Source organism: Mastacembelus armatus, chromosome 15 (assembly GCF_900324485.2).
Source record: "Mastacembelus armatus chromosome 15, fMasArm1.2, whole genome shotgun sequence".
Classification (NCBI taxonomy): Eukaryota; Metazoa; Chordata; class Actinopteri; order Synbranchiformes; family Mastacembelidae; genus Mastacembelus; species Mastacembelus armatus.
In genome coordinates this window covers 1,651,886-1,663,915 of record NC_046647.1, presented here as the reverse complement: position 1 = coordinate 1,663,915, position 12,030 = coordinate 1,651,886, and the positions used below count along the sequence as shown (strand labels likewise).

The 12,030-nt window shown below is 38.2% G+C and overlaps 1 protein-coding gene across 22 annotated transcripts in view; it reads right to left on the bottom strand.

Moving 5' to 3' along the window:
* col13a1 (collagen, type XIII, alpha 1) overlaps positions 1-12,030 on the bottom strand; it is a 126,418-nt gene that overhangs the window by 57,942 nt on the left and 56,446 nt on the right. For 15 of the 22 annotated variants that reach the window (XM_026308685.1, XM_026308688.1, XM_026308704.1 and 12 more), the window contains 6 exons: positions 10,390-10,425; positions 6,551-6,577; positions 3,410-3,460; positions 1,833-1,868; positions 1,000-1,026; positions 696-722 (listed from right to left, as the gene is read on the bottom strand). In XM_026308685.1, coding sequence (XP_026164470.1) covers positions 696-722; positions 1,000-1,026; positions 1,833-1,868; positions 3,410-3,460; positions 6,551-6,577; positions 10,390-10,425 — 204 coding nt within the window. The remainder of the gene's footprint in view (positions 1-695; positions 723-999; positions 1,027-1,832; positions 1,869-3,409; positions 3,461-6,550; positions 6,578-10,389; positions 10,426-12,030) is intronic. The other 7 variants (XM_026308692.1, XM_026308701.1, XM_026308695.1 and 4 more) reach the window with 4 other exon arrangements.

The following is a 12,030-nucleotide window of genomic DNA, read 5'->3' as shown; positions in this document are numbered from 1 at the left end:
TGTGATATATATGTTTAAGGGTACAAAATGATCATTGTAAAGGTTAGGAAACTAAAATATTAGTGTTATATATACTGTAGACAAACTATGGTTAAGATTAATAAAAATGTGAATGATAAATGTTTGTTGACAGAACCCACACTCTGGCCTACTGCGGGCACGTCAAACATGCTACACACATTTTCCACCTTGATGGAAAATTAAGCAGGACAGAGCTTTGGCTCTGTAGTAGCTGGGAGATCATAGTGAGTTGTCTTCAGACAGTACTAATGATGCTAAGATGGATCATTTCAAACTCCTAACCCTGCTTACTTTGTATGGCTAATTAAGAATTCTTTGTCAAAACAGAATTCACGTTATTGTCGAGGAATTAAATGTTCGCAGGCCTGAGTAAGCAAATCTGAAATCCTTTAATGCCCTTTCCAGTTAGTTGGCTACCAGCTCCCATCTGACCAGGCCTTTTCCCTGCTGCATGTAACTATCAACCCATTACTCTGCTAGACAAATAAGGCCTGTACAAAATAAACAGGTGGCTGAAGTGACTTTAACAGTAAAACAAGGCGTAAATTGGTGTAAATTTCATGTAACATGTCCAAAATATATATCCAAGGTTTTACAGGCTCATATGAGTGCTTGACCAGCTGTAATGGTATTATACTGCAACTATGTTTATAACAAATTTAATCAATGCTTACCATGTCTCCCTTTGCTCCGTTCTGTCCCTGTGTAAATATTACAACAGTGAGTGCAGGTGGTAATATAGTTGAACCAATCTAAACACATATCTCTGCTTGGACTGGTTGGAAAAACTTAAAAATATTCATAGCATGTTTAACCCCACCCAACAGTAATGACACTAATTCTGTTACAATAATGAGCATAATTATTCTTTGTCTAATTGTGCTCATTATCTTCACAGGGTGCTGGGATCTTGGCACTGAAGGAACACTCGATTTCTCAGTTATTTCACTTTCTTACAGTAAGTTGAAGGAAACTCACAGGCTTGCCATCCAACCCAATTGGACCCTAGAATAAAAGGAGAGAAGATGTTTGATTACTTATGGAGACTAGCAACTACAAATGTCAGCACCAACAGCTAGCCTCATTACGATCAGCTGGAAAACTGACTGTTTACAAATTCTGACTAAATACATAACAGTTACAATACAAATGTAGAGGTAGTGTCAGTTCTTCTTCTTCTTATTATTACCCTAGTCAAGTATATTCAAATTTAGATTAAGATTAGTCCTGATTCCAGAATGCCTTAGTGTGTTTTAAGGGCCTGTCCATAAGAAAGGAAATATTAGTTCTTTGGCTTTGGCTCTAAAATACCACTGGGACTTTATTTACTAATTCACTAATGTATTATTTACAAATTTATTTAGAGACTTTAACTATGAGATTCCTATAGCAATCTTACTTCTAAAACAAAGGGGGATTTATATTGTTTCAATCAGTCTACACTTAGACTGGACCAGTCAGAGCTGGGTAACACTGACTGGTTTTCCAATATGGGGACTAGGCGTGCCTCTGTGAAGGGGGCAGAAATAGAAAAATATATTTTAAAACAAGATACTACATTTATTACAGCAGACATAGAACTACTATTCCCCCTATGGGGAAATGTTTGCACCATTTTTTTCTTGTTTCATTTTATTTATCTCTACACATAATTGACAATATTTATTAATTTAGAGTTCACTGAGTAGAGTAATTTGTTCACTAATCCATGGCTGCTCCTATCCATATTTTGAAGTGTCCTTAGGCAAAACACTGAGCTTGAAGCAGGCAGGCCAGTAACTCTAGAGTCAGACAGCATGCTCATGACTTACTGGAAAGCCTGGAAATCCTCTAGTTCCAGGTTGTCCCTAGAGAGAGGCATAAAACCAGTCAATGTGTTTGTTGTACTTCAGAAAGTCTGGTATAAAAATTTTCTGGCAGCAGATTAGTGAAAAAAGGTTTTGACAGTTTTCTCCCTGCACTGCACTGAGATTTGTATAGAGTACTGATGTACTCATACAAGGCATGATATCATGGACTTTGGAGAATATTGTACATTCACCAGGAGTGTATGAAGTGTGTGTAATGACATTATCTGTGGACAGGAAGCAATTAGACTACGAAATTAAGTACTGAAAAGCGAAAACCATACTTTGTTCTAATGTAATAAAGATGGACAGCTAGGTAGAGAAGGTAATTGAGCTCAATGAGTCAATAACAATTAGACAGCACACTCTGATGGTGGTCCATTTGAGGTTTCCTACTCCACTCTTCCACTCCAACTGGTACAAGACATTTAATATCCTCGGGAAAAGGAGGGAAAAGAAAATAAAGATGTGGGGAAAAGAATTACAAGGAAGAGGTGAAGATGGCTAATGAAGCAGGTTGTCTCTTTCAGTCATCTGGTTCATTTAAACCCTAACACCAACAACAACAAAATTGTCTACAAATGACTTTGCTTCAGATGGTGCCAAAAAATATGAATTAGATCTTTTGTTTTTGTCAGAGTATACATTTGCAGATCAAGATCAGAGTCCTATAAATTGTTCTAAAAATGAACAAAACCATTCCCATGGTCACATGGTCATGGTCGCCATGAGTCACCTTTCACAAATTTGTATCATAATGCATTTCGAGGCTGAATTTTGGATTGTTATGTTAAAAAATGATTTCTTTAGGGCTCATACTCAAGCTATAAAGTTGAAAACCTTTTATGCAGTGGAAAATATTGTCACACTCATCCAGCCTTTAGAATCACCTATTCCCATCCAGGAAAAGCGGGCACATACAGGTACAGTATAGATATAATAAACATAACCATCAGTGGGAAAACCGATGTGTGCTTCACTTCAGGCGGATAGATTCGTGGTTAAACCTTTTGTTGAAAAGGCATAACATGTCTACAGTGTCCTCCTGAGATGAAAAAAACACTAAACACATGTACAGTATCCTCCCTAGGATTCTTGTCATTACAAGAGAAACTTTTAAGGTCTAATGTCTGGATAACTAGCACTGATCCCAGTTGGACCAGGATGGAGTTTCTCCGTTTGCTTCCTGATAAAAAGCAAACATGCCCAAAGATCCAATTTATGGCCAAATCACAGTCCCATCCCTCGTGAACAATGTTGCTGTAGCCACACAGTGTGTAATTATGTAGTATTATACTATAATTTCTGGTGAATTCACTCACTCTAAAATAAAGACAGTTTGGCAAAACTGAAGCTTTGAAGTCCTTTCAATTGTCTAGTCTGACCAATGGAACTGTAAAGTCTGTTGTTCATTATGAATCTGATGTATTAAGCAGAGCTCTACTAAAATGCTAATAAATAACTTGGCGTACAGGCAGGCAGCAGTGATTCAAGATAAGAGGTTTAATGCAATGGGTGTAGGGAGCAGTGAGGAAACTTACAGGGGGTCCTCTTGGACCAATGATAGACAGGCCTGGCTCGCCTGGTGCTCCCTGTGGAAAAATGGAAAGAAAAGTAAAACATAACTAAAAAATAATATGAAGAGGGCATTCCACTTACTTTCTCTCTAGAGATCAGAGAGATTTTGCTCATTGATGCATTCTTCCTAAAGTACATAGTTGCACTGGGGGAAAATCCATGCACACATACACTGTGTCTAAATCCACCTTTTGTTGGTTTAGATGGTGGGTTGGCTAGTGGGCTAACCACTAGCATGCTATCAATACTAAAACATGCTAACACTATTCTGTCACAATAGTTCTCCATGATAGTTGATTTGTTTCAGTTAGCAATTTATTCTGTGGCTCTGAAGTCTCATAAAATAACTTAGATGAAGTCTTCAGTGTTATCTACGCCTGGCTACTGTATAAGCACACATCAAACTATGAGGGTATGGAGTTTCAAAGATGAAGGCAATTGCCAGACACTGAAAGTCTTCCAAAAGACTGGAGCTACATTATGAAAAATGTAGGACACCGATGTTTTGGAACTTAATCCACCGAAGGACTAAAAATCAAGATATCTAAGCCTATATTTCATTGGTTTGGATCACTGTCTTTCATACATACCCACAGATTATGAAACATACTATTTAAACATTATACTGCTAAATTTCTGGAGCACAACTTCTAGAGTTCTAAAGTTAAGCCATATTTCACAAGACCATTATCATATCACTTCATCACTGCCAGCATATATTTAAGCAACGCAAGGCTATATAAACATAGTATACTGGAATTCCTGTTTTGGGCTGTTTAGAGCCCAAATGAACACAAAGATTAGTGTGGATTTACGTTGCAACTGCAAATGAAATCACAGTCACACAGGTGTGTTAAGAATTGTACAAAAAGGTCAGTGGTGCTGCTGCCAAGCAGTGTAGGGCCTCTGTGCTCTGGCTATCACACAAAAGAGTGGTACAAACAGATTTGCATACAGTGACTCCCCTGTACAATCTTGCAGACCACTGATACTAGACTAGCCTAACTCAGGTTTCGATCAGTTTCGATTAGCTTTTCTCATTGGGAAGGTAAATCCTATGGGCAGGACATATTTGATGGCCACAATCATTCATCAAAGATAAATATTTTTGAAAGAATGTATTTTTTCTCTGTTTTTCATCGCAGCCTGTCTCAGTCCACCATAAGACACTCTCCTGAAAGGAGTAAATGTGCAAATATATAATATATAATATATAGACAATATGCATGCACCACCACAACCAAAGCAATCATGTCATGGGGGTGAGTTTTGTGTTCCGGTTTGGACATTTATTTTGGTGTTTAGTTGTGGTAGGTAGCTTTATGTTCGTTAGTATGATTAGTTCCACCTGTGTTTAATTATCCTTTGTGTCTATTTATACCCCTCAAATTCTTTTGTTCCTTTTTGGAGCATTACATGATGATGCACGCTTATGTCAGCGCTTGTGAAGAAGAAGATTTTGTTTGTGACGCCATGTGGCGGAGTTTTTGTGCATGTGCCTAAGCCTGGTGGATCCAGGCATAGTAAAGAACATTGTCCCGCATTTGGGTCCTCCATCCTTCATCGCTACACCATCGCACATCATAGCAATGTGTAGTTGCACTTATGGCAAACTCAGTAAATCCTGTTTAATGCATATGTTATCATGTGTCCTCCTATGATTTGTATGATTCTTCCTTAAATGCAAACAGTGAAGGGAGAAGCACACACAGCAGGCAGTTGCATACACCTTAGCTTGCTGCAGCTGTTTGATACATATATAAAAAAAAGTCCCACCAGCACCTAAAAAGCAGGTGCAATGGTCTTAGTCAATCTAGCATATTTTTCACAATCAGTGATATGCATAGTCCGTTTATATGTAAATTATTCATTGATTTGGCTGAACAAATGGGAAATATGGCCAAAGAGGACAATGGGTTTAGAAAATGAATTTCCAAAATATCTTCAACCAGTTCTTTAAAGGTACTGAGAAGAATTTTCTTTTACATTTAGTTTGTCTCACCGCACACTGTGTGTCTGAGGCCCAGATAACATATTTCCTTAATCCTTAAACATTTTGTAACTTGAATTTGACCCATGTGTGATAGCTACACTTGTGTTTTTGCATATTGCTGAATTTGTCAGTAGAATGTGTGAACTGATTGATATGCATCATGCACATGCATCTGCTGTGTATATATATATATATATATATATATATATATACTGTATATATATATGTATACACAACCAAGCAGATGCATGTCCATTCAGTTGTACTGACAAACTTAAAATCAGCTTCCCACAAACTGAAATTATGCTTTTTGTAGGTGGAGTTAATTACATTCATAAGTGATCCTTTAGATTTTCATGCCCTTGTACTGATGATTTTTTTCTTGTCTGTTGCAATACTCTAAGGTGCACACGCTCTTGCAATTCATGAAGCCAAGTGGGAGATATTAAAGCTACATGCAATTTCCATATATGGCCAATGTCAACATTTTCTCCCAGCTGGCAGCTCATACTTATGGTCACTTTAACCACCCAGAGCTAACATTTAATTGTTGGACAATACCCCAGTAACAATGTTTATCTATCTCAATATGATAACCATATTCACTCTAAGTTCTCTCTAGGAATCTCTTCATGTACTCTGCAGTGGCCTCTATAAATGTCTCTCCACTTTCTTTAGGGAGTCTTAAATTAGAACATTCAGACACTTATATGACAAATTACTATTGTATTTCATAGCGTAAAGAGTTCAGGTAATCCAACCAGGGTGGGAAACCATTTGTAGAATGTGACCCTCATGCTGTTTAAAAATGCAGACCCGAGTCCCTGATATAAATCACATGCTACCTGTCTACACAATGCATTGCACCTGCTTGTATCAACCACCTCTCACTAAGTCATGTCTCAAATGACACCCTATTTATGTCTCACTGTTTTTCTACAACTTCACCTACTTGCAGTGATACAAGCAGACTAGGCTGATTACAGATGACAAAAGTAACCAAGGCCACCAACTCAAAGTCAAAGTATGGGACAAAGTTGCAGGTTGTCTTAGGTTGATGCTAAAGTGATTGTTATTTCATCATGCAAATGGCACATACTCCTAAACTTACCTTCTCCCCTGCTTGTCCCTTTAAGCCCTGCGATCAGTCACAGCAGACATAGGTACATGCAAAAAGGTATGACGAGAGGAGAGAGACACAAGAGAGAGCGTGATGAAAGCAGTGTTAGAGACAAAAAGAGGGTTCAGGACATGCAGAATCTTCAGGCCTAATAGTATGGGAGGGGAAGTGAAAGTGATAAGGGGAGCTATGGTATTTTTAAGTTAATTGAAGCTACTTGGAAGAGCTCGCTCTGGTTCAAACAAAGTGCTATTTCAGATCATCTAGCTGTTTGAAACAACCTTCCTAATGGTGGATTCTGAAGTCTACTAACATTTTTTTTTTTTACATTTTTGAAAAACAGATCATTATTTTGTATTTCTTCTATGCAGCTTGTTTTCATTATTCATATCTTAACATGTGTACAATCAAGTGCAATGTAAGATGATTTCAAAAAGTCCAGATCACATCATCATAATGTGCAATGATGGCTGATGGCAGGTGCTATTCGATTAATGGTAGGTTCATTGTGCAGCCCATTTTGCAAAATAACAATGCCATAGAGATCCCACATGTTTTCAGAGGCAAGTCCAGCAGATGGTCTAACCCCTGAAGAACCCAGACCTGGGCAGTATGGAGTCAGTCTGGGATCATATGAAGAGAGAGAAACACTGGGACAGTCTGAATGTACAGAAGAACTGCAGCAGCTTCCCCAAGGTGCTGCAAAGTACCAGGAGAAACTGTGTGCAGGTCAAACCACAGAGAACTGCTGGTGGTTCAAGGGCAAAGGGAAGTGCTGCAGATACTGATTAGATTTAGGTTTGGTAACATTCACTGCATTTGGTATGAAGTTCATTTATAAATGAAAAACTATGTCATTTGTATTGAAAACATTCTCTGTGTATTTTTAATGATTACAACTTTTATACAGTACTGTAAATATATAATATCTACTTGTCACTGTGTACCGTCCACCTGTCCCTTATTCAGCGTTTTTAACTGAATTCCCTGACTTCCTGTCTGATTTAGTGCTCCTTTAAGAGTGCAGTAATCAAACCTTTACTCAAAAAGCTTAGTCTTGATCCAGGAGTCTTGGCTAATTATAGACCAATATCCAACCTGCCATTTATTTCTAAAATCCTAGAAAAAGCTGTTGCTAAGCAGCTATCAGACCACTTACACAGGAATGAACTATTTGAAGATTTTCAATCAGGATTTAGAGCACATCATAGTACAGAAACAGCACTGTTGAAAGTTACCAACGATCTTCTCTTAGCCTCAGATAATGGACTTGTTTCAATACTTGTCCTCCTAGACCTTAGTGCAGCATTCGACACCATTGACCACAACATCTTATTACAGAGACTGGAGCATGTGATTGGTATCAGAGGAACAGCGTTAAAGTGGTTCCAATCCTATTTATCGGACAGATTCCAGTTTGTTCATGTCCATGATGAACCTTCCATACAAACAAAAGTTAGTTATGGAGTTCCACAAGGCTCCGTGCTAGGACCGATTCTGTTCACCCTGTACATGCTTCCTTTAGGATATGTCATTAGGAAGCACTCTATTAATTACCACTGCTATGCAGATGACACTCAGCTGTATCTATCTATTAAACCTGTTAACACAATCCAGTTAACCAGACTTCAAGCCTGTCTAACTGACATAAAGGCCTGGATGACCAGTAACTTTTTACTTTTAAACTCGGAGAAAACAGAAGTCATTATATTTGGGCCAAAAAATCTCAGAAATAACTTTTCTCAAATAATAGCTACTCTAGATGGCATAACCCTGGCCTCTAGCACTACTGTAAAAAACCTTGGAGTTATTTAACTCACACATAAAACAAATCTCTAGAACTGCATTCTTTCACCTGCGCAACATTTACAAAATTAGGAACATCCTGTCTCAAAATGATGCAGATAAACTAGTCCATGCATTTGTTACCTCAAGGCTAGATTACTGTAACTCATTACTATCTGGATGTCCCAATATCTCCATAAAAAGCCTCCAATTAATCCAGAATGCCGCAGCCAGAGTCCTGACAGGAACTAGCAAGAGAGATCATATTTCTCCTATATTGGCTTCTCTTCATTGGCTCCCTGTAAAATATAGAATAGAATTTAAAATCCTTCTTCTCACATACAAATCCCTTCATAATCAAGCTCCTTCATACCTTAAAGACCTCATAGTACCATATTATCCCAATAGACCACTTCGCTCTCAGAGTGCAGGCCTACTTGTGGTTCCCAGAGTTCTCAAAAGCAGAATGGGAGGCAGAGCCTTTAGTTATCAAGCTCCTCTCCTATGGAACCAGCTCCCAGCCTGGGTTCAGGAGGCAGACACTCTCTATACTTTTAAGGCTAGACTTAAAACCTTCCTCTTTGACAAAGCATATAGTTAGGGCTGGCTTCAGGCAACCCTGAACCATCCCTTAGTTATGCTGCTATAGGCCTAGACTGCCCGAGGACCATCGGTGCACTGAGCTCCCCTACCCTAACCCCCCATATTCCATATTCCACCATTGAATGTCACTAACCTTGTGCTCTCTCTCTCCCCTAGTTTGTGCTCTCTCCCTCTCTCTCTGTTCTCTCTGTACCTTCTGCAGGTGTCCCTGGTCCTGGAGCTGTATATCGCTGATATGCAGTTACTGGTCCCACCAACCTGCAGTGTCTATTTGTTGTTTATTGTTGCTGTTCTTTTCTCTCTGCTCTATCCACTCACCCCAACCGGTCGAGGCAGATGGCCGCCCAAACTGAGCCTGGTTCTGCTGGAGGTTTTTTCTTCCGTTAAAGGGAGTTTTTCCTCTCCACTGTCGCCAAGTGCTTGCTCATAAGGGAATTGTTGGGTTTTTAGTTTTAGTTTTTGTAAAGTGCCTTGAGATGATTTGTATTGTGATTTGGCGCTATACAAATAAAATTGAATTGAATTGAATTGAATTAATATCTGCTACTAACAGCCAAACATCTCAGTACTGGCATTCTGTTGTGCTAATTATTTTGATTCACTGAAAGTTCCTTACCTACATATGTCATCTGTAAGCAATGAAGACTGTGTCATATTAGTACAAAAAAAAAAAATGTTTTAAATATTATCCATATGTAGCAGGGACATCCAAAACTAACCAAATGAAGTGTGGTAACAATGTAAATTATAGGCCATTAACTGCACAGCAAAGATGGGAGTAATACTGTACTAACATAGTTATTGTAGTAAGCAGTTAGGAAGTCAATATTTGTATATCACATACAACTGACACTCTTTCAATTTGCCTATGTCATCAGTCTAAGGCCGTTTTGTTGTAACAGCTTCAGCAATAGTAAATGTCTTCTCCCAGCTGAGATTTTTGCTCATTTAGTATTAAAGTATCAGTTTCACTTCAATGACCTGAGGCAATCTGGGAATTCCAATATGGCCACCACATTCCTATTTTTGAGTTAGTGCTATAATTGGTTACAATGATTGAATGAAATGATAACTGGGAATTTTCTGACATCGCTGTGCAAAAAAATGGTCTAGAATTTAAAAGGCTAACAAACTTGCTTTGGGAAAGTTTGCTTTGATGAATTTACTATTTCTATCCAGATAAAACAAGGTGGTAACACCACACAACACCATACTGACTAATTAAGCTGCCACATTTCATTTTAGTGTAGTAATGCCGCAAGTAACTTTTACAGTTTAAACAATTTACCAATTTTCAACAATGATGTTACATTATCAGAAATTCCATGCTCACCTTGAGGTGACCCACTTCAATGTGCCCCTGCGTGGAATTAATGTAACTATAGAAATCTATTTAATCTATGTACTTTAATTATAGTGTGTGTGATCCACAAACCACTCACCATTCTGCCAGGAATCCCCATACTTCCTTTGTCACCCTATTGACCAATGCAAATTCAGAAGAAACAGGTATAAGAAGATTAGATAGGAAACTGAAGTGAACTCTTAAAGGCATACCTTGACATTTACACTTATAGGCTCTTTGTCATTTTCAAGAGACTAAATGAATCTTATTTGAATCAAATTCACCTGACACATTGGAAGAAAAGCAGTTGCAACTTGTGATTAACACTAGTTTATTAGCACTCATTACTGATCATTAAGAGACATGCTAACACTGGGGACTGACAAACTCAGTCAGTTTGTCATGGTATCTATTAAAGCAGGGGTGTCAAACGTACGGCTCGCGGGCCAGATCAGGTCTGCAAACGGGTTTAATCCGGCCCGCGAGATGATTTGAAGTTTAAATTAGCTGCAATTTTTCAATGAAAGAAACTGCTGCTCTAAATGTGTCCACTGGGTGTCGCAATAGCAATTATGTTAAGCAGGCAAACTGTTTATACCGGGGCTGAGCAAGTAGGCCTATACCTGTCAGCTGGCCCGGAGCTAGCTGCCTTGTCGTTCTGCCTATTAAATCTTCTACTTTGAACATTACGCGCTTCAGTAGTTTTTACTTCCGTTTGTATGGTGTGGTGAGTTAGCTCAGGATTAAGATGTGGAAATGACGAATGAGATATTCGATACCTAGAAGAGTATTTTGTTCAATCCCAGATAGGCTGTGACTTAAAGTTGTATGCCTTCGTAGATAGAGTAGATAGTAGATAGATATGAGACGAAGTTTAAGTTCCAGTCACTGAGGCATTGTGTTCTTGAAATTGCACCAATTTTTTCCTCAGAATTTTCAACTAATTTGAAGTGTTTTGTAAAGAGCATTATTTGTGATGTGTTCAGAATGTGCTTGTACTATTTTGGACTAAAGTAAAACAAAAAACAAAGGAAACAAATCTGAAGTTGTCGTTATTTTTAAATTATTATGCCATGATTTTAACAGTCCGGCCCACTTGGGAATAGATTTTCTTCCATATGGCCCCTGACCTAAAATGAGTTTGACACCCCTGTATTAAAGGAATAGTCGAGAGGGCTTAGTGAGCTCACCATGCCATGCCTAATGTTGAGACAGGAGACAAGCATTTCATGATACTGTAACAGAAACTTTGGTGCAGTCATGCAACTTAGTAGATTTGAGATCTTTGAAATAACATGGCAAAGTGAGTCTCAAATATTTTTTATGTCAATTAAGGCAAGTGGTTGGTGGCCTTGACAATGAGACACATTCAGTTTAATGTCACAGCTCTAGAAACATTTGTCCACCCTTTTACACAAAACCATGGAATCATGTCAGAATAACTTAGATGAGGGTATTTATTCTATTTCTCTTTATGTGCCTCTCTGTCCTTTGGAGCACTACCAGAGTCTGCTCATCAGGCAGTAAATTTGCATAGCATCCATAATAAATGTTCATATTTGCACAAAACAGAAAAACACATGAATCTACCTTTATCAATCACAATCAACTTTAGAATATGTGGAAACACATGGAAACTGAATCTCACCACTTGGTATTTGTTAAGCATATGTAGTTATATCTAGAGGCATAAATAGCTGATGAAATCATGCTATCAGTATTTAAACAACACAATAAA